Genomic DNA, 20,404 nt, shown 5'->3' on the forward strand with positions numbered 1-20,404 from the left:
ATAAAAACAGCACCAAGGGCAGGCGTTTGGTCTAGCAGATGAAACGCCCACATCCATGTTGGAGTTCCAGGTCCAATGCCCACCTCTGGCTCCTGACTCCAGTTTCCTGCTAATGCATACCCTGGAAAGGCAGCAGCGATGGCGGAAGTTACTGGGTTCCTGCCACCCATGTGGGAGACCTGGATTGAGTTCCCAGCTCCCTGCTGTAGCTGCCTAGTTGTTGTGGGCACGTAGGGAGTGAATCTCTTTCTCTCTCTCCCCCACCTCCCTCTCAAATAGATAAACATTTTCCAAAAGGCACCCCTTTTAAAGAGTTCATAGGATGGGGCCGGCGCTGTGGCATAGCGGGTAAAGCTGCCACCACCTGCAGCACCGGCATCCCACATAGGTGCTGGTTCGAGTCCCGGCTGCTCCACTTCCAATCTAGCTCTCTGAGATGGCCTGGAAAAGCAGGAGAAGAGATGGCCCAAGTCCTTGGGCGCCTGTACCCAGTGGGAAGGGAGGAAGCTCCTGGCTCCTGGCGTCAGATCGGTGCAGCTTGGGCAGTTTTGGCCAGTTGGAGAGTGAACCAGCAGACGGAAGACCTCTCTCTCTCTACCTCTCCTACTCTCTCTTTGTAACTCTCTCAAATAAATAAATCTTTAAAAAAGCAAAAAACAAAGAAGAGTTTATAGGGGTGAGAGAAATCAAGGGCCAAAGACAACTGAATATTCATTCTGCCTCCCATGACTGCACCAAACAAGCATTTAGGTTTTCAATAAGTATTACCAAATATTTATCTTTCATTCTGTTAAGAACTTGAAATGTTTTTAAGAAAAGTAATGCTAACTCTCACTGACATTTTTTCAACTCTCACTGACATTGCTAAACCATGCCCTATTTTTTGTTACTATGTTGGCTAGATCCTTCCAAACCCTCTCATCATTCTCTGCCTGAGCCAACTCAACACAGGCAAATATTCCAATACCACTGCAAAGAGAACAGCCAATAGACAAAAATTCAAAAGAGAGCGAAGAGAAAAAAATATCATGAACAACAGACAGCAACGGTCCAGGGGAGGTTCATCTTCCCGGCATGGATTCTGGCTTCTGTCAAACCTCAGCCAACTGCTCATTTTTAACAACGGCCTCTCCTCACTGACAGCCCTATCTTTGGGTATCCTTATCAGTGTTCTGAGACTTCACTTTTCAGGCAGTGTAACACATCAAAAACTTTCAAAAGAGGGCAAAGACTGAAAACATCACATATGAACAGCCAGCAACAGATTGGGAAGGTACATCTTTCTAGAATGGATTCTGGCTTCTGTCAAAACTCAGCCAACTGCTCATTTTAATAATGGTCTCACCTCACTGACAGCCTATCCCTGGGTTCCCTCATTAGTCTTTTAAGATCTCACTTTCCAGGCAAAACAAATTCAGGAGAATCTTGGTAGAACACTGTCTGGATATGAATCTTCCTTCCCTTAAACCCCAAGAGCCTAAAATAAGAAGCTACATTTCAAAACACACACAAAAACAAAACAAAACACCTCTGTCTTTCAAAAAAAAAAAAAAAAAAAAGGCAGCTACAAAACCAAAGTGAAGTATTTCAAACTGCACGTCCACCTTATATATCAGATGCACCGTCACCTAGCAGGAATCTTTCCCCATAAACAACAGTATGTTGTTTCTACAAATAACAAAATAAGGGGGGGAGCCCCTACCAATTTTCTGCAATCTCACACTTTTATGAGTTTTGCTTTAATCATAAAGAATGGAAGTGGCACCGTATCTTACCACTAACACAGCAAAATGCCGGGGGCCATGTTCAGGCAAGAGGTCCTGTCAAAATCCACTGCCAAAACGTCACATGTTCTGATATTTGTGCTGACTGTACAATTAGCACCATTTACTCCCAAGTTCAGTGTTCTTTATAGTTCAATATTTTTATTCATATATTTTGTAACAAGGCATTAAGTGAAATTGCCAAAGAAATCACTGTTCATGTTTCAAGTTAATTAGTGCATACCACAGAGGAGCACATAATTCATTTGGGTTGTATTCTGAAATAAAAGGAAGTTCAATTGAGATTCAGGCTCATTATTATCCATAATCAGCAGAGGTTTGCCATGTGGAGTAACAAGACTGCAATCAAATTTAACTGAGAAATGAACTTCAAAAATTAATGGAGGAATGTGCACATGAACTTTAGGTATATTTAATTTGGGGCTCCCTCTTCCTTAAAAAAATTCATTTTCAAAAAGAAACATCTGCTAGAAAACAAAGAACCTGGGGGTCAGCGTGGAGGCACAGCAGGTAAAGCCACACCTGTGATGCTGGTATCCCATATGGGTACCCATTTGAATCCCGGCTATTCCACTTCCAATCCAGCTCTATGCTATGGCCTAGGAAAGCAGAAGATGGCCCAAGTCCTTGGGCCCCTGCTACCCACATGGGAGACATGGAAGAAGCTCCTGGCTCCTGGCTTCAGCCTGGCCAAGCCCCAGGCATTGCAGCCATTTGGGGAGTGAACCAGCAGATGGAAGACCTCTCCCTTTCTCTCTCTCTCTCTCTCTCTCCCTCCCTCCCTCCCTCCCTCCCTACCTCCTCTTTCTCAGTGCCTTTCACTCTCCCTCACTCTCTGTAACTCTTTCAAATAAATAAGTAAATCTTTAAAAAAAAAAAAAAAAAAAAACCAAGCACACAGAAATTCAACAATACTGGCTGTTGTTAGCTAAATGTTTATGACATAGTTAGTTTATCTTGAGGTGCTATCTCATATGTGCATCATATGTAATAATAAGGCAGAAATTGTGTTTACTGAAATAAAAGATAAACTCTAACCTTTAGAACAGGGTCCAATTTTTTACATAGTCAGATGGCCACACAGAGTCCATCACAACTATTCAATTGCACTAAATGGTGTCTAAGCAAAAGAGCATTGCTATGTTTCCATGCAGTTTTATTTATTTGACTTTCAGTTTTATTTATTTGATTTTCATATCATTTTCACAATTAAAAATGTAAAAATCACTTATAGATTGAGGACCATTTTAAAGAACAGGTAACAGGCCCTCTTTCATCTTCAAATTATGCTCTGCTGACCCCTGTGCTAAGAGGTTACGACCTGGAGAATGGGGCAAACATGCCTCCTTAGGCAAACCTAGTATTCTACCAACGATGCACGATTGAACATCTCTTCCTTCCCCTGCTCCAAAATCTGATTTCTGTGGAAAACAATTTGAATCCCAAAAAGGTTCCTGAGTGCAAAACACAAACGCTAAGCACTGAGAGGTGCGAAAGAGGTCCCTGCACAGACGACGCAAGAGCTGAGAAAGGCAGAGCCCCACAGTCTGGGTGACACCACTAAGGACGAGCTGATCTCTGTACTGGAATTTGAAGAATGGGTAGGACTTGGACAGAGAAGACTGAAGTAAAATATATATATATATATAAAGACAAAACTTCACAAGGGAACAAATAACAAGTTTAAGAAGTAGATTCAGAAGCAGGGAGAAAACCAGGAGAGCCAACTGCCCCTGAAGCCAAGAGAAGAAAGGGCCTGAGAGAAAAGGACTTAACACTTCCCACGTGGCTCCTGGGGAAAAAGTAGAAGTGGGTCAAGGCACTGAACAAATAGGGCTATCAGGGACTTTTCACAGTGTTTTTGTGTCCAAAGAGAGAGGTGAGAGGTAGGTCAGAGGGAATCACTAAAGAACAGTTTGAAAGGGATCACGGTGGGAAGGGCTGCTTCAGAGCACCTGGACTACAGAAAATGGGCTCTCCTTTCTTCAACAGAACAACAACAAAACACCCCAATGCAAGATGCAGCGACCTGCTGAGTAACTTGGTCTAAGATGAAAGTTCTATCAAGATGTTGTTCTTCATGTCAATTACATTCTTACACCTTTTAAAACCAACCGGTCCATTCCCTGTGACAAAATCAACAGTTAATAAAATCTACATCTATACTAAACATTTTTTTTTTTTGACAGGCAGAGTGGACAGTGAGAGAGAGAGAGAGAAAGGTCTTCCTTTTTGCCGTTGGTTCACCCTCCAATGGCCGCCGCGGCCGGCACGCTGCGGCCAGCGCACCGCGCTGATCTGATGGCAGGAGCCAGGTACTTATCCTGGTCTCCCATGGGGTGCAGGGCCCAAGCACCTGGGCCATCCTCCACTGCACTCCCTGGCCACAGCAGAGAGCTGGCCTGGAAGAGGGGCAACCGGGACAGAATCCGGCGCCCCGACCGGGACTAGAACCCGGTGTGCCGGCGCTGCTAGGTGGAGGATTAGCCTAGTGAGCCGCGGCGCCGGCTATACTAAACATTTTTAACAAGGTACAAATAAGAATTCAATAAACTTTTCTGGAAGGTGTCTATTTTTGAAAAATACACAAACACAACAAATAATGGTCAAGTACCTTACTCAATTTCTAAAGTGCCAGTTTCTCTTTGTTTCTTTCCAAAATTTCTTACTTTGACATAGTTTTAGACTTACAGCGAAGTAACAACAATAGTAAAAAGAATTCCTGGATTCCTTTATTCTTTCATTTTAATTTTCTTTGTGTTTTTATTTATTTTATTTTTAAAAAGATTTATTTATTTATCTGAAAGGCAGGGAGACACACAGAGAGAGAGAAGGAGAGACAGAGAGAGAGCTTCTACATCTACTGGTTTACTACCCAGGTCTAAGCTAGCCCAAAGCCAGGAACCAAGAACTCCATCTGGGCCTTCTATATGGTACCAGGGCCCCAAACACTTCAGCCATCTTCCACTGCCTCCCCAGGCACTTTTAGCAAGGAGCTGGATTGGAACTAGAGCAGCTGGGCCTCCACCCAGCCCTCCGAAATGGGAGCTAGGACCTCAACCATTAGGTCAAACATCCTCCCCTTTTCAAATAGTTTTGATCCACTGAATTTGCAGATGCACAGCCCAGAGACAGGGAGGGCTGACTGTGCTTGGTTTAACACTGCCCATGCCTCTTTCTCTAAAGATTCTTAAATATGGCTTTTTGGCCAAAACCACTGTTTTCCAGTAATTCACCAAGATGATAAGCACAAAGGGAAAGAGAGGCACCTGATGCATATTCTCCAGGCCTTTTAGAAAACAGAGTTGACGGGGCTGGCTCACTTGGTTAACCCTCTGCCTGGATCCCATATGGGCACTGGGTTCTAGTCCCAGTTGCTCCTCTTCCAGTCCAGCTCTCTGCTGTGGCCTGGGAGGGCAGTGGAGGATGGCCCAAGTGCTTGGGCCCTGCACCCCATGGGAGACCAGGAGAAGCACCTGACTCCTGGCTTCGGATCGTGTAGTTCCAGCTGTAGCAGCCATTTGGAGTATGAACCAACGGAAGGAAGACCTTTCTCTCTCTCTCTCTCTCTCACTGTCTAACTCTATCTGTCAAATAAATAAAAGAAAAGAAAACATGGAGTTGCTCCTTTGGCCACATACATGCACATCTACAAGAAAGATGATATTGAAGATACCAAGGGCATGGGTACTGCTCAAAGAGGAACGCCCATAAATGTTACCATGGCAACACCTGAAGACTCCACAGTGTTACCCAGCATGCTGTTGGCATTGTTGTAAACAAGTTAAAGGCAAGACTTTTGCCAAGATAATTAATGTGTGTATTCTGCGTATTAAGCACTCTAAGGGCCAAGACAGCTTCTTGAGACATGTGGAGGAAAATGATCAGAAAAAGAAGGAAGCCAAAGAGAAAGGTTCCTGGGTTCAGCAAAGCACCAGCCTGCTCCACCCAGAGAAGCCCACTTCATCAGAATCTGTGAAAAGGAACCTGAGCTGCTGGAACCCATCCCCTATAAATTTATGGCATAATAAGTGTATCAAAAAGGGGGGGGGGGTCTGGACTGAAAAAATGTTTTTTTTTTAATTGAGAAGAAGTATGGTATCCTGTTTCTCAAAGAAATATGCAAATAAAAAGAAGATTCTTATATATGAAGTCGAAAAGGTACAAATTCATCTCTCATTTAGTTTGTATTTTCCAGAATTTTTTTAGGATCTAAGGAAGGGCACATTTGCCGTGTCCTTTGATTTTACACTTTATCTTAGCCAAAAGGCTGAGAAGCGACTGTGTCCTTTGACCTTAGACTCATGGTGTTTCCCAAGGTATAAGTAGCAATCACCTCTGGTGAATACCACCTAAGGAGGTCCCAATGCCTCTTCTTCACTCCAGTGCAGGCTTTGCTTTTGAACAGTTCATATCGTATCCCTGTGCTGAGAGCACAGTCTGCAAACACTATCGCTGAAGGCTATTCCCTAGTCCCCCAGACTGCCATTGCTTCTGTCTCCAGAAGCTGAGAGCTAGCGACCATTCTACTCCAAAGTAACGAAGAGCCAACTATGTCCTGGAGGGGGACCTTCATGTCCGCAGGACTCTCCAAGTACAAGTTTACCAGTGCCTCTGGCTGTATCCAGAGCTCCTTTGAGGCGATTCTTAGTTAGAAATGGAAACCTTCCCAGGGAACACATCCTTTTAGTTTGGCCTCTATCTTCTTCATTCACTACATCCCCCTTCCGAAGCTGTCAGCTGGGTACCAAAAAACCCCACCATAACTGAATATGTCTGTTCCTTTTCTGGTTTGATTAATACAGAAGAATGAGTCTTTGGGTGTCAGTTCTTTTGTCAAAGTCTTTCTTAGGGGAAGAGAAATCCTTATTTTTACTAGGAATAACCAGGCACTAGTCTATTATAGCTACAACGGCTCTCAAAAGAGTTGTACAAAAGAAAAATGTGGCTTCCACCTCCAAAAGTCATTAGAAATGTTTTTCTTATTAAGGCACCCAGACACATAAGATTAGACCAAGCAAAAAGGACCAATTCTCTTTGTGGAGTAGAATAGCAATTGGCTGCTACTCATTAAATTCTTACAGCAATGAGCAATGACTTTCTCTCTCTCTCTTTTTTTTTTCTTTGAACAGTGGATGAAGTTGAGCTAGCTTTTTTTGGCCAAAGCTGCCTCCCGTCACCAGCACTCCCGACCCTTGGCCTATGTAGCTGTTAATATGCTGCACACACATGCTCATCTCCTTAACAACCAATGTAGTTTTAACCTGTTTACTCCAAGTCACTTCCTAACTTGTTAGTGAAACTGATTTTTTTTTCTGAACACAATTTCATTTGGCATAAAAATTACATATATATATATATATATATATATATACCTGTATGTGTGTATATACATTCACTTTTTTTAAAAAACAATTATTGCCGGCGCCGTGGCTCAATAGGCTAATCCTCCACCTAGCGGCGCCGGCACACCGGGTTCTAGTCCCGGTTGGGGCGCCGGATTCTGTCCCGGTTGCCCCTCTTCCAGGCCAGCTCTCTGCTATGGCCAGGGAGTGCAGTGGAGGATGGCCCAGGTGCTTGGGCCCTGCACCCCATGGGAGACCAGGAAAAGCACCTGGATCCTGGCTCCTGCCATCGGATCAGCGCGGTGCGCCGGCTGCAGCGGCGGCCATTGGAGGGTGAACCAACGGCAAAGGAAGACCTTTCTCTCTCTCACTGTCCACTCTGCCTGTCAAAAAAAAAAAAAAAAAAAAGAAAAAAAGAAAAAAAAAACAATTATTTACTTGAAAGAATGACTGAAAGAAAGGAGAGAGAAAGAGATATTCCATCTGCTGGTTCACTTCCCAAATGCCCACCTGGGTCAGGACAAAACCAGCAGCCAGGAACTCCACATGGATGTCCCGTGTGGGTGGCAGGAACCCAAGTACTTGGGCCATCACCTGCTGTATCCCAGGCACGTTTGCAGAAAGATGGATTGGAAGCAAGGGTAGGACATGTTCCCAGGCACTCTTGTGTGGGATGTGGGCATCTAAACAGCAGCTTAACCCACTGCACCACAATGTCTGTGCCAAATTTTGAGTGTTTTGTTCTGATTCAGATTCTACTATGAACTAGCAGTACATGTGGCAAGTCACTTTAAGCACAGTGGACCCTGTGTCAGAGATTCGGGTATTAGACTAGAAGATCTCCAAGTACCTACTCTGATTAGGCAGGAAGCAGTAAGGGTACCAATGGTATAGCAAACCCCTGTCAACACTAGAGGGAGCCACATTCACATGATCACTGGGGTGGATCACAAGATTTCAAGAAAAAGCATCTCTGAAGGGAAAAATGACATTCCAGGATGAGAAGAACTCAGTATCAAGTGCAGGATCCATGAAGTCCATACAGCCACCCAACAGGGGCTCTGCTGTCACCTTCCCCTCACAGGCGTCAGGGTACCTCACACCTTACTCGCATCAACACACAGTCTGGGCTTTAATTTTCATTATGTGAGAATCACAATGGCTTTGGGCCATTTCTGAAGATTTCTTTCCCCATGTGGTCTTAATCATTAGGTCTTAATTATTAGAGAATCTCCAAAGCCGACTGAAAAGGAGGAGAGAGACTCCCATCATCCTGGAGCTGTAGCCTGGGAAAGTAACAGTGAAAGCACCCACAACTGCATTCATCTGAAGCCCACGGCTCAAATCCAGTGCTACTTTAAAAACAAGGAAACTCCTCAAAAAGAGGAAAGTCAGCAAGGAGAGGAGGGAGCCGGCAATGTGGATGCTGGAATGCCTGCAAACGGTGTCCGTGTACTGCTGGTCTCGTGGTGAGAGGCCGCAGCTGCTGAAGAGTGATGTCATTAATTAGAGGCAACGGGGTCACCTTGGGCTTCCGGCAGGTGAGGGAACGGAGGATGGGGTAGGGGAGGGAAAGCAAGCGGCCTATCTGAAGGTGAAGCTTAATCTGACACTGTATACACTCTCCGGCTTCCACCTCTGAACAGCACCCACATCCTTGAAAATGTCTGACCCTAGCCATTACAGAGCAAGTGAAATGGATCAAAAACTCCTCACTGGCAACAACTCTGTTCCTCCTGGCCCAGGAGAACATCGGCAGGTTAACGCGACAGAGCGAGGTCACTGACATCACAGACGGAGTCTGTAGGAGAAAGAGAACTGAAATCCTGAGGAACCCTTTTATTTTAGGTCCACAGATGAACACTCAGAAAACAAAGCCTCAGCGGTCATAAATGGAGCACCTACTTGTTAGGACATGGGCGTTCCTGAGTAAAAATAGGGTGTAAGGCAACTTTAGGAAGTGACTTTGTGTGGGAGAAGGAAAAAAAATCTATTGGAATTTGACAAACAATTCTTTTTCACTTAGAAAATGTAAACTCAAACCTCCAGATACACAGTAAACCTCACCTTATTCCTAAGGATCCAAGTAGTTGGATACCTAATCATTTCCAAAACCAGCAATTTCAAGTACTCTGGAAGTGCCAAAGTCTTAACTGAGCTAAGCTGATCTTACTTTACAACTTATTTTTTCCTCACACGATGTCTAGACCATGCAGGAGAGATGACACTATTACTTCATCTCCGTTTACAACGGCCCAGTATTAGTTTATCCCATGTAAAGAACTACTCATAGCATTGAGACACCACAGCAGCAAACAAATGGGAAGTCTTCTACAACATTAAAAAAATGTTTTTTAGTAGCCCTTTCTTTTTTTAAAGATTTTATTTATTTATTTGAAAGGCAGAGTTACAGAGAGAGAGCGGGAGAGTGGGAGAGAGGGATCTTTGATCCACTCATTCACTCTCCAAACGGCCACAATGGCCAGAACTAGGATGATCCAGAGCCAGGAGCTAGGAGCTTCCTCCGGGTCTTCCATGTGGGTGCAGGGACCCGGGCACTTGGGCCACCTTCTACTGTTTTCCCAGGTGTATCAGCAGGGAGCTGGATCAAAATGGAACAGCCAGGATTCAAACTGGCATCCATATAGGATGCCCCCCAACAGTCAGCAGCTTAACCTGGTACACCACAGCACCGGCCCCTTTATTAGGCCTTTCAACCAACGATTCTCATGAGAAGCACGAGGAAAACCTAGTCTACAGTTAATAGGAGAAAACTTGTTTACCTCCCTTACTTAGGACACATGCCAAAAGGCCTTCCGATTCACTCTGCTTCATACTGACCTTCAAAATGTTTCGGCCATCAAATGATTCTCTTTCCTTGAAGATATATTTGCCGTCGGCTGTGTAGAGATTGTACCTGCCTTCAGCTGCAAATGTTCCAAAGATAATGTTAGATGAGAAGTGTAGGTTATTTATCGCTTATATGCTCAGATTTCTGTAGGTACACAGGCGCAACCAGTTACACTGACATGTATTATCTGGAAAGTGGCACAGTGTGGAGGGGAATCATCCATCTATGAAGCAAGAGACCTGGTTTATCATGCCAGCTCTGCCACTAACCCATGCAATACAGATTTATGCCACTCAGCTTCACCAAGGACCTTCTGTAGGTACTTGTTAATTATGTAACCAGCTGCATTCTTAGGCAGATTATGTCTCCTCCATGAACCTAAGTTCCTCTCTGACAAAGTTAAAGGTCAAGGCTAAGTGGTGTTCAAAGGTTCCTTACCATCTACAAGCCCAGGAGAAACTCACTGTAACTTTAAATATGTAAAAACACACCAAAGTTCACACACTGACTTCCTTTTTTTTTTTTTTTTTTTTTTTTTTGACAGGCAGAGTGGATAGAGAGAGAGACAGAGAGAAAGGTCTTCCTTTTTGCCGTTGGTTCACCCTCCAATGGCCGCCGCAGCCGGCGCACCGCACTGATCCAATAGCAGGAGCCAGGTGCTTCTCCTGGTCTCCCATGGGGTACAGGGCCCAAGCACTTGGGCCATCCTCCACTGCACTCCCGGGCTACAGCAGAGAGCTGGCCTGGAAGAGGGGCAACCGGGACAGAATCCGGCGCCCCGACCGGGACTAGAACCCAGTGTGCCGGTGCCGCAAGGCGGAGGATTGGCCTAGTGAGCCGCAGCGCCGGCTTTCTCTGGCTCTTTCTTTTTTTTTTTTTTACACTGACTTCCAAGGCTGTTGGTAACCATGCTCTGGGCTAATTTAAGGACTCCCTCAAAATGAGAGAGATCTTTCAGATGCAATCACAGGTATCCTAATGACATTCTACACAGCAGATCCATGACCTAAGCCTAAACAAAGCTGCACTCTAGCTTCAGGAGTTCATTTACCCTGCATATCCCAAATCCCAAAAGATGCCCTTAAAGGACAGCAGGAAAAAGAATATCAAAGGACAGAGAAACAGGAAAGAAAAAGCAAAACCTCATCTCATGTCCTTTTCAAGTAAATTCAAAACAGGGAAGAGTATAAGGTATAGAAAATCCAAACCATCTTCAAAAATCACTTAATTCACAGAACATTTTCTGAAATACTTTTTCCTGCTCACTGACATACTCTCAAAAAAAATCTGCAATCCATGTTGGAGCATGTTCCTTTACTTACGCAGATATGGGAGAGTACGGGGTCAGAACAGTCCAAATAGATCCTATGTTCTAATCGCTTCACCAATGTAACACACTCTAGCTAGCCCACGGAGTTACACATGGCTAACTATGGAACCATTTCTATAATGAGATGGATGTTTCCAAAGATCCCAATCCCAGGCACATTTCACAGTTAAAGAACTAAACTGATACCAAGTAAGTATCAATTAAAAAGAGGAACTCGGGCCAATTGCTCCTCTTCCAGGCCAGCTCTCTGCTGTGGCCAGGGAGTGCAGTGGAGGATGGCCCAAGTGCTTGGGCCCTGCACCCACATGGGAGACCAGGAGAAGCACCTGGCTCCTGGCTTTGGATCAGCACGGTGCGCCTGCGGCCGGCCGCAGCGGCCATTGAGGGGTGAACCAAGGGAAAAAGGAAGACTTTCTCTCTGTCTCTCTCTCTCTCAGTCTACTCTGCCTGTCAAAAAAAAAGAGGAACTCATATTTGCAGATGGAAATGTCTGATCACAGGTTTCAAATCTATAAGCATCATCAACCATGAGAGCAAAGCAAATCAAAAGCAAAACCAGATATAAATTTATACCAAGAATGGCTATAATAAAAAATACATAATAACAAATATTAGCAAAGATGTGGAGAAACTGAAATGCTCATAAATTACTAGAAGATATGGAAAAATAGTACAACTACTCTGGCAGTTCCTCAAAAGATTAAATATAGAATTATCACATGACCCAGTAATTCTACTCCTAAGTATATCCTAAGTATATTTCAGTTTTTAACTGAAAACACGCTCCTACGAAAACTTGCCCATGATGTCCACAGAAGCAGTATTTGTAACAACCAACCTGGAAACAACAGAAATATCCATTAACTGCTGCATGGATACATAAAATACAGTGTATCTACTCAATATAAGACTATTTGGCGCCGGCGCCACGGCTCACTAGGCTAATCCTCCGCCTTGCGGCGCCAGCACACCGGGTTCTAGTCCCGGTCGGGGCGCCGGATTCTGTCCCGGTTGCCCCTCTTCCAGGCCAGCTTTCTGCTGTGGCCAGGGAGTGCAGTGGAGGATGGCCCAAGTGCTTGGGCCCTGCACCCCATGGGAGACCAGGAGAAGCACCTGGCTCCTGCCATCGGATCAGCGCGGTGCGCCGGCCGCAGCGTGACGGCCGCGGCGGCCAATGGAGGGTGAACCAACGGCAAAAAGGAAGACCTTTCTCTCTGTCTCTCTCTCTATCCACTCTGCCTGTCAAAAAAAAAAAAAAAAGACTATCTGGCAGCTGTTGCTGTGGCTCAATAGGCTAATCCTCCACCTAGCGGCGCCGGCACACTGGGTTCTAGTCCCGGTCGGGTCCCGGTTGCCCCTCTTCCAGGCCAGCTTTCTGCTGTGGCCAGGGAGTGCAGTGGAGGATGGCCCAAGTGCTTGGGCCCTGAACCCCATGGGAGACCAGGAGAAGCACTTGGCTCCTGCCTTCGGATCAGCGTGGTGCGCCGGCTGCAGCGCACCAGCCGTGGCGGCCAGTGGACGGTGAACCAACGGCAAAAAGGAAGCTCTCTCTCTCTGTCTCTCTCTCTCACTATCCACTCTGTCAAAAAAAAAAAAAAAAAAAAAAAGACTATCTGGCAACAAAAAGAATGCAATGCAGTACTGATACATGCCAAAACATGGATCAGCCCTGACAACACTATGCTAAGTTGAACAAGTCAATCACAAAAGATCACATATTGAATCATTATTCTATTTATATGACATGTCCACAACAGGCAAATCTATAGACACAGAAAGCAGAATGGTGGTGCCTAGGTCTGAAGGGTTAGGAGAAAATGGAGTATGGGGTTTCTTTCTGGGGTGCTGAAAAAGTTCTGAAATTTATTGTGGTGATGGCTGCACAATTCTTGACTACACTATAAACCACTGAAAACTATGCATGTTACATGAGTGAAATGGGAAGCACAGGACTTACAGCTCAACAAAGCTATTTCACACACACATACATACACACACACACATATATTTAAATTTTCATTTAATTATTTGAGATCAAGGGAGACAGAGAGCCCCCATCTCCCAAGGACTTGGGCCATCTTCTACTGGTTTCACAAGCCATCAGCAGGGAACTGGATCGAAGTGGAGCAGCTGGGACTTGAACCAGTGCCCATATGTGATGCCAGCACTGCAGGTGACAGCTTTACTGGCTACACCACAGCACCAGCCTTGCCTCCCTATCATATCTTTAAAAATCTACAAGTAGCAGGAAGAGATTAACTAGACTGTGAACACATGTCACTTCTTATATGAAGCTCTAGTGCTAACTAAATATAAATCTGTATCCACACAATTTAGAAGATAATGATTACAACATAACTGGGGGCTGGCATTTCCAATCCAGCTCTCTGCTATGGCCTGGGAAGGCAGCAGCCCAAGTGCTTGGGCTCCTGCATCCATATGGGAGACCCAGAAGAAGCTCCAGGCTTCAGATCGGCCCAGCTCCAGCTGTTGCAGCCATCTGGGGAGTGAACCAGCGAATGGAAGACCCCTATCTCTCTCTGCCTCTGCCTCTCTGTGACTCTGCCTTTCAAATAAATAAATAAATCTTGAAAAAAAAACACACACACACAACATAACTGAGCTCCTTCTACATCAAGAAATTAGTAGGACATGATATAATTTGAGGAGCTCTGAAGAGAGATTTAAGGACTAAGACAAATGCAAAATGTACTAAAGATGGCTATTAAATGTCTAATACAATACTGTCTGGACATGCACTGTCCCAAACAGTAGCCATAGGTAGTTATTTAAATTTTAATTAGTTAAAATTGAATGCAAATAAAAGTTCACTTACACATTCTCTAGCCACTTTCCAAGTGTTCAATAATCACAAGGGACAGTGGTACTATATCGGACATGACAGATATAGAATATTTCTATCCTAGAAAGTTCTATGAGATGGTGCTATATGTCTTCTGAACCAAAGAATTTAGAGTTCTGAAATTCTGCCTTTGTGGAAAGATGTTAAAATGTACAATGTATCCCAGGGGATCCCAGTGTGTCTTCCGAAGTTAAAAACGACTATCCAGAATTTTTAAAATATGTACTAAATGGACTTCCAACTAATGATATTATCAACCTACAGTGAGTTCACCAGGACAAAACCCCATTGTAAAATGAGAGGCATCTGTGCCACAAACCTGGTTAAACATTTCCTGGCCAAGCTGGGCTACAACACAGGTACCCAAATATTCCACCCCTCTGCAGTACCACTGCCCAGATGAAAATCATGTGTTTCAGAGGAACACGTTTAAAGCTCTGGATTCTATTAGCTACTCAAACCAGGGTCTACAGGCTCTGACTGAGTCATCTGAACCTCTGCTGACATCAGTGTTTTCAAAGGTAAAGCAGTGATTTATTTAGAAAAATTTTAAGTAAAATTCACTATAGCATTACAAAATACTTTCAGAACTAACAACTAGATAACTACATGTTTCATGGTCATACCATGGTTCTAATTAAATGATTTCCAGTTGGGCTCTTTGATATATATCTGAAAGAAATAAACAGACATGCCTTGACAAAAACAGACACGCCAACTGTCCCAAACTAAAAATCCACACAGAGTTAATGCCTTCAGGTCCTGATAGAGTCCTCTTCTAGTCTAGACTTCCTGAAACCAAGAGCAGCAACCTTAAAAAGGGAAAAAATAGTTGAATACGTTGTTTGGGTGCTGCCAGTTTTTAAAGGACAGGTCTTGGAAGGAAAAGTTGCCTATTGTTTGAAAGTGTGGCTCCTTGGCTCCCCACCCAGGAGACAGCGGCTTGAGACATCGCCCCATGCCAGCAGAGTACCTCTAAAGACAGAATGTCGTCCTTCTACCCCTCCTGGACTTATGGGGCTAATGTAATCCCAAATAACTCTAGCTTTATAAAAAACAAAAAGGAGGAATGTTAGCAAAATGGCTCAGCCTTATCTATGGCACAATCTACACCCTGACACCATCTTTGGCTCTAGCCCTTGCCGCCATTGCTGGAAACCAGGTGGCCACGTGACCCTACCACTGGTGTCAGCTCCACCCCCATCCCAATGGGATTCACTGCTCCCACATCCCTGTCCACCCCACCCTAGCAAAAGTATAAGAGGACCTGTTCCTGAACACAAGGCTCTCCCTCCATCTCTCTCTCTCCCTCTCTCTCTCTCTCTCTCTCTCTCTCGGTCTCTCTCTCACGCTCTCCTTCTCCCTCTTTTCCTTCTTCACCCCTTCCCTCCAGTATGTTGGGTTTCCCCACCAATAAACTCTTTCCCTTACAAAAACAAAGTGTGGCTCCTCAGATGGTAACTGTACTAATGAAGCTCTTGCTTTGGAAGTGGGGTTGAGAAAAAAACAAGAATCCTTTGAAATACATGTGTTTTTTTTTTTTTTTTAATCAACAACTTTCAATTTTACTTGAAACAGAGAGAGACAGAAACAGAAGTTCCATCCAGTGTTTCACTTCCCAAAACGCCTGCAACAGCCAAGGCTGGGCCAGGCTGAAGCAAAGAGCCCAGAACTCAATCCAAATCTCCCATGTGGGTGGCAGATGCCCAAGGACGAGTGCCAACCACTGCTGCCTCCCAGGGTGCACATTAGGATAAAGCTGGACCAGGCACTCTGACAAGGGATGCAGGCATCCTAAGCAGTGAATTAACCAGTACACCTCACGGCCACCCCTGAAATAAATTAGTATTCCAAGTCAATGATTAAAACAAGGCATTCTTGTATGAAGGCTCAGACACCATGAGGAAAAAAATTAACTCTAGTTTCTCAACCTCAGTGCTATTGTTTTGTTTTGTTTTGTTTTTAAAGGGAAAGAGTTTATTGGTAGGGAAACCTGATAGATCAGAGGGAAAGGGCAAAGAAGGAAAAGAAGGAGAAGGAGAGCATAATAAAGAGATCAAGAGACACAGAAGAGATGGAGAGAGTCATGTGTTCAGAAACAGGTCCTCTTAAACTTTTGTGGGGGGGGGGGGCCAGGCAGGGAAGTAGGAGCAGCGAATCCCATTAGGATGGGGGTGGAGCTGACACTGGTGGTTGGGCCATGTGGCCACCTGGCTTCCAGCAATGGCAGCGGGGGCTAGAGCCGAGGATGGTGTCCAGGGTGTAGATTGTGCCATAGATAAGACTGCGCCATTTTACTAACATTCCTCCTTTTTGTTTTTTATAAAGCTAGAGTTATATGGGATGACATTAGCCCCAGAAGTCCAGGAGGGGTAGAGGGATGACAGTCTGTCTTTAGAGGTACTTCCTGCTGACATGGGGTGACACGAGGTACTCTGCTGGCATGGGGCGATGTCTCAAGCTGCTGTCTCCTGGGTGGGGAGCCGAGTATATTCCTGCAGCAGGAATTGAGTATATTCCTGTAGCAGTGATTGACTGCCTAGCTGGCAGCCTCAGTGCTACAGATACTGTGGGTTGGATAATTCTTTTTTTTTTTAAATAAGATTTATTTATTTATTTGAAAGGGAGAGTGACAAGAGAGGCAGAGACAGAGAGAGAGAGGTCTTCCATCTGCTGGTTCCCTCTCCAAATGGCCGCAATGGCCAGAGCTGGGGTGATCCAAAGCCAGGAGCCAGGAGCTTCTTCCAGGTCTCCCACGCAAGTGCAGGGGCCCAGGCCAAAGCAGAGAGCTGGATTGGAAGTGGAGCAGACAGGACTGGCACAAGTGCTCATATGGGATGCCAGCAGACAGCTGTTTTACCTGCTACACCATAGCGCTGGCCCTGAATAATTCTTTGTCATGGGGAACTGTGTTGTTTATTGTAGAGCACTGAGCAGCACCAGGATCTCCACCTACTAGATGCCAGTATCAAGTGACCCTCAACCCTCTGTGACAACCAAAAATGTCCCTAAATAATCCCAAGTGTTTTTTGGGGGGCCAAAATCACCCCCAGTTGAGAACCATTAATCTAACATTTACAAATTAACTTTCCTTTCTTTTCTTCAAAAAGTCACTGATGGGGCCCAGTGCTGTGGCATAGTGAGCTAAGCCTCCACCTGCAGTGCTGGCATCCCATTTGGGCACTGGTTCAAGTCCAGCTGCTCCTCTTCCCATCCAGCTCTCTGCTATGGCCTGGGAAAGCAGCAGAAGATGGCCCAAGTGCTTGGGCTCCTGCATCTGCATTGGGGACCCAGAAGAAGCTTCTGGCTCCTGGGCTTTGGATCAGCCCATCTCCAGCTGTTATGGCCATTTGGGGAGTGAACCAGCAGCTAAAGACCTTTCTCTCTGGCTATCCCTCTGTCTGTAACTCTACTTCTCAAATAAATAAATAAAATCTTTAAAACAAAAAAAGTCACTAATGGGGCTGGCACTGTGGCAAGGTTAAGTCACCACCTACAATGCTAGCATACCAAATGAGCACCAGTTCAAATCCCAGCTGCTCTGCTTCTAATCCACCTCCCTCTAATCCATCTCCCTGTGCTAATCCATCAGGAAAGGAGAAGACGGCTTGAGTACTTGGGTCCCTGTGTCCCATGTGGGAGATCCAGATGGTGTTCCTGACTCCTGGCTTTGGCTTGGCCCAGCTCTGGCCATTGCGGCCATTTAGGGAGTAAACCAGGGGATGGAAGACCTCTCTCTCTCTCTCTCTCTGCCTTTCATGTAAAATAAACCTTTAAAAAAAAAAAAAAAGGCACTGAGATTACTAGAGGGTGAGAAAAGAGAGACAGAGAGGAAGGTGGGTAACAGGTACCGAGATGCAGTGAGACAGGAGGAGTTAGCTGCAGTGTTCTGCAGCACAAGGGGTGACCAGGGTACACTGTAACCTATTACATGTTTCATGAACAGCGGAAGAGAGGAGCATGAGGGCTGCAAACATAAAGCACTAACGGTAAGAAGGAAACATGAACCACTCTTGACTTGATCAGTACACACTACATACACTTACTGAAACATCACGCTGCATTATGGAAGTATGTACAATTATTGTGTTAACCAGTTGTTTTTAAAAGATGCTTAAAGAGATGAAAATACCAACTGCTCTAATTTGATCATCATTCATCACATATCAAATGACCACACTATCCTTCATAAATATGTACAACTAAATAGGAAAAATAATTCTCTTAAAGTCACTGAGAATCGCACAGGATATACTTCAGCTAAAAAAGTTATTCACAGTTCATCTAAAATTTACCTGGGCATTCAGCAGTTTTATTCAGCAAATCTGGCAACACTGTGTGTAACAAAAATGAGAGCTCTGGAAGCCACAGTCCCGTGAGAGGTGGCCCTGCCCACTTCTACTGTGCCCATCAAAACTCCCAAATCTAAAGCAGATACACTGGAGATCGTCTGACAGCTGTTCTGCTAACCGTAGGGTACCTAAGACCTTGCTGATGTGACTGTGCTCCCATTCTGTATGCAAGACTTACCACTGGGGTCTTTCCTGAAGAGCGTGTTCATGACTGTGGCATGCAGTTTCACACTATTCCATTCTTTCACGATGAGTCCAGATGCCTGAAAACGTTCCAGCACTCGATCAACTAACTCCTGCAGCCTGGGGAGATTGAAGGAAGGAGAGCAGAACTCTTAGCAAAGACTCCTGAACCACTGGCTACTAACAGTGCCTACTGAGGTCTTCTCTGTACCAGTCACTGTACAAAGTTCTACATCAAGAGGAAGAGAGGGGCCAGCGCTGTGGCATAGTGGGTAAGGCCACCACCTGCAGTGCTCGCATCCCATATGGGCGCCAGTTCAAATCCCGGCTGCTCCGCTTCCAATCCAGCTCTCTGCCATGGCCTGAGAAAGCAGTGGAGGATGGCCCAAGTCCTTGGGGCCCTGCACCCACATGGGAGACCCAGAGGAAGCTCCTGGCTCCTGGCTTCAGATTGGCACAGCTCCAGTCATTGTGGCCATCGGGGGAGTGAACCAGCAGATGGAAGACCTCTCTCTCTCTCTCTGACTCTGCTTCTTTATCTGTGTAACTCTTTTAAGTAAATAAATCTAAAAAAAAAAAAAAAAAAAAAAGAGGAAGAGAAAGAGGCTGCAGCCCTCACCACGATGCTCACTGTGCCATCACGAAGACAGATGGGGAAACAAACCACTGCCAAGTGGTTACTGCGAGGGCTAAGGAAGCGGTCAACTCTGCATGGAGAGGGCCAGGCTTCTGTAGGAGGTTCAAGCATGGTCATGAAGGATCATTAAGGGTTCAGAGATAAAACGAAGGAAGGAAGAGCACTTCAGGCAGAAGTGAATACGTGAGCCCGCTCTTCAGGCAGAAGAAACAGCATGACCAAAGTATGCACAATCAGAGCATATTTGGAAAACTGCTGACTGTTTAATATAGTTATAACAGAGAGACACACAAGCAGTAATCAGACCAGGGAAAGACTTTCAAAGGGAATGATGTAAGCCACTGTCCATTTTTGAAACTGGGAGTCTATGCAGGGTAGAGAATGCTTTAGAGGGCAGAAACCAGCAGTGCGGAGGTCAGGTGGCAGCCCCTGTAATAGTAGAAATAACAACAAACATGATATGTCAGGCACTGCGCAGAGCACTTTATACCTGTTAAATCATTTAAACCTTACAATAAATTATTAGTCCTATCTTACCAATGAGGAAACTAAAGCACGGAGCACTTATGAAATCTGACCAAGGTCATACCTCTAGCAAGTGGCAGGTCCAAAATTAGAACGCACACAGTCTGGCTTCTGAGCCCAGAATGCACCGAAGGGGGAAATGATAAAGATTTAAGCTATGGCAGGGGCAGCGAGAACTCAGACAAGGGAATGAATCCGAAGAGCTGCGTGAGAGAAGCTGGTGTCCGTTCAGATAAGGCAGTAGTAAGAGAGTAGAGGAGGCTGTGGAAAAGCAAGTGCTCATTGTTACACTGTTCTGTTTGAGGGAGAGGGTGGATACCATGCCGGATTTTGCACACATGGCATGGGATATTAAACAGAACCTGTCCAGGAAGAGAGACGGAAGCACAAGCCTGGAGCTCAGGAGAAAAATCCAGGCAAATGATACAGACCTGGAAGTTGTCAGCGAGAGATAAATGCAGCCATGGGTGGGGACAGGGAATCAGAGAAAGCCAAGAAAGGAGCTAAGGACAAAGCCCCGTGAGACACTTCTAC

The 20,404-nt window shown here is 45.1% G+C and overlaps 1 protein-coding gene and 1 non-coding gene across 9 annotated transcripts in view; both read right to left on the reverse strand.

The window, feature by feature from the left end:
• The window catches only part of ASCC1 (activating signal cointegrator 1 complex subunit 1), a 108,500-nt gene that overhangs the window by 14,270 nt on the left and 73,826 nt on the right, over nucleotides 1-20,404 (reverse strand). For 6 of the 8 annotated variants that reach the window (XM_070057803.1, XM_008269983.4, XM_008269984.4 and 3 more), the window contains 2 exons: nucleotides 18,704-18,828; nucleotides 9,971-10,056 (listed from right to left, as the gene is read on the reverse strand). In XM_070057803.1, coding sequence (XP_069913904.1) covers nucleotides 9,971-10,056; nucleotides 18,704-18,828 — 211 coding nt within the window. The remainder of the gene's footprint in view (nucleotides 1-9,970; nucleotides 10,057-18,703; nucleotides 18,829-20,404) is intronic. The other 2 variants (XM_051823793.2, XM_070057804.1) reach the window with 1 other exon arrangement.
• LOC127484274 (small nucleolar RNA SNORA20) lies at nucleotides 9,327-9,456 on the reverse strand. Its single transcript, XR_007911155.2, has one exon. It is a non-coding gene; the product is annotated as a small nucleolar RNA SNORA20 (small nucleolar RNA).

The sequence above is a fragment of the Oryctolagus cuniculus genome, chromosome 15, assembly GCF_964237555.1.
Source record: "Oryctolagus cuniculus chromosome 15, mOryCun1.1, whole genome shotgun sequence".
In the NCBI taxonomy this organism is placed as follows: Eukaryota; Metazoa; Chordata; class Mammalia; order Lagomorpha; family Leporidae; genus Oryctolagus; species Oryctolagus cuniculus.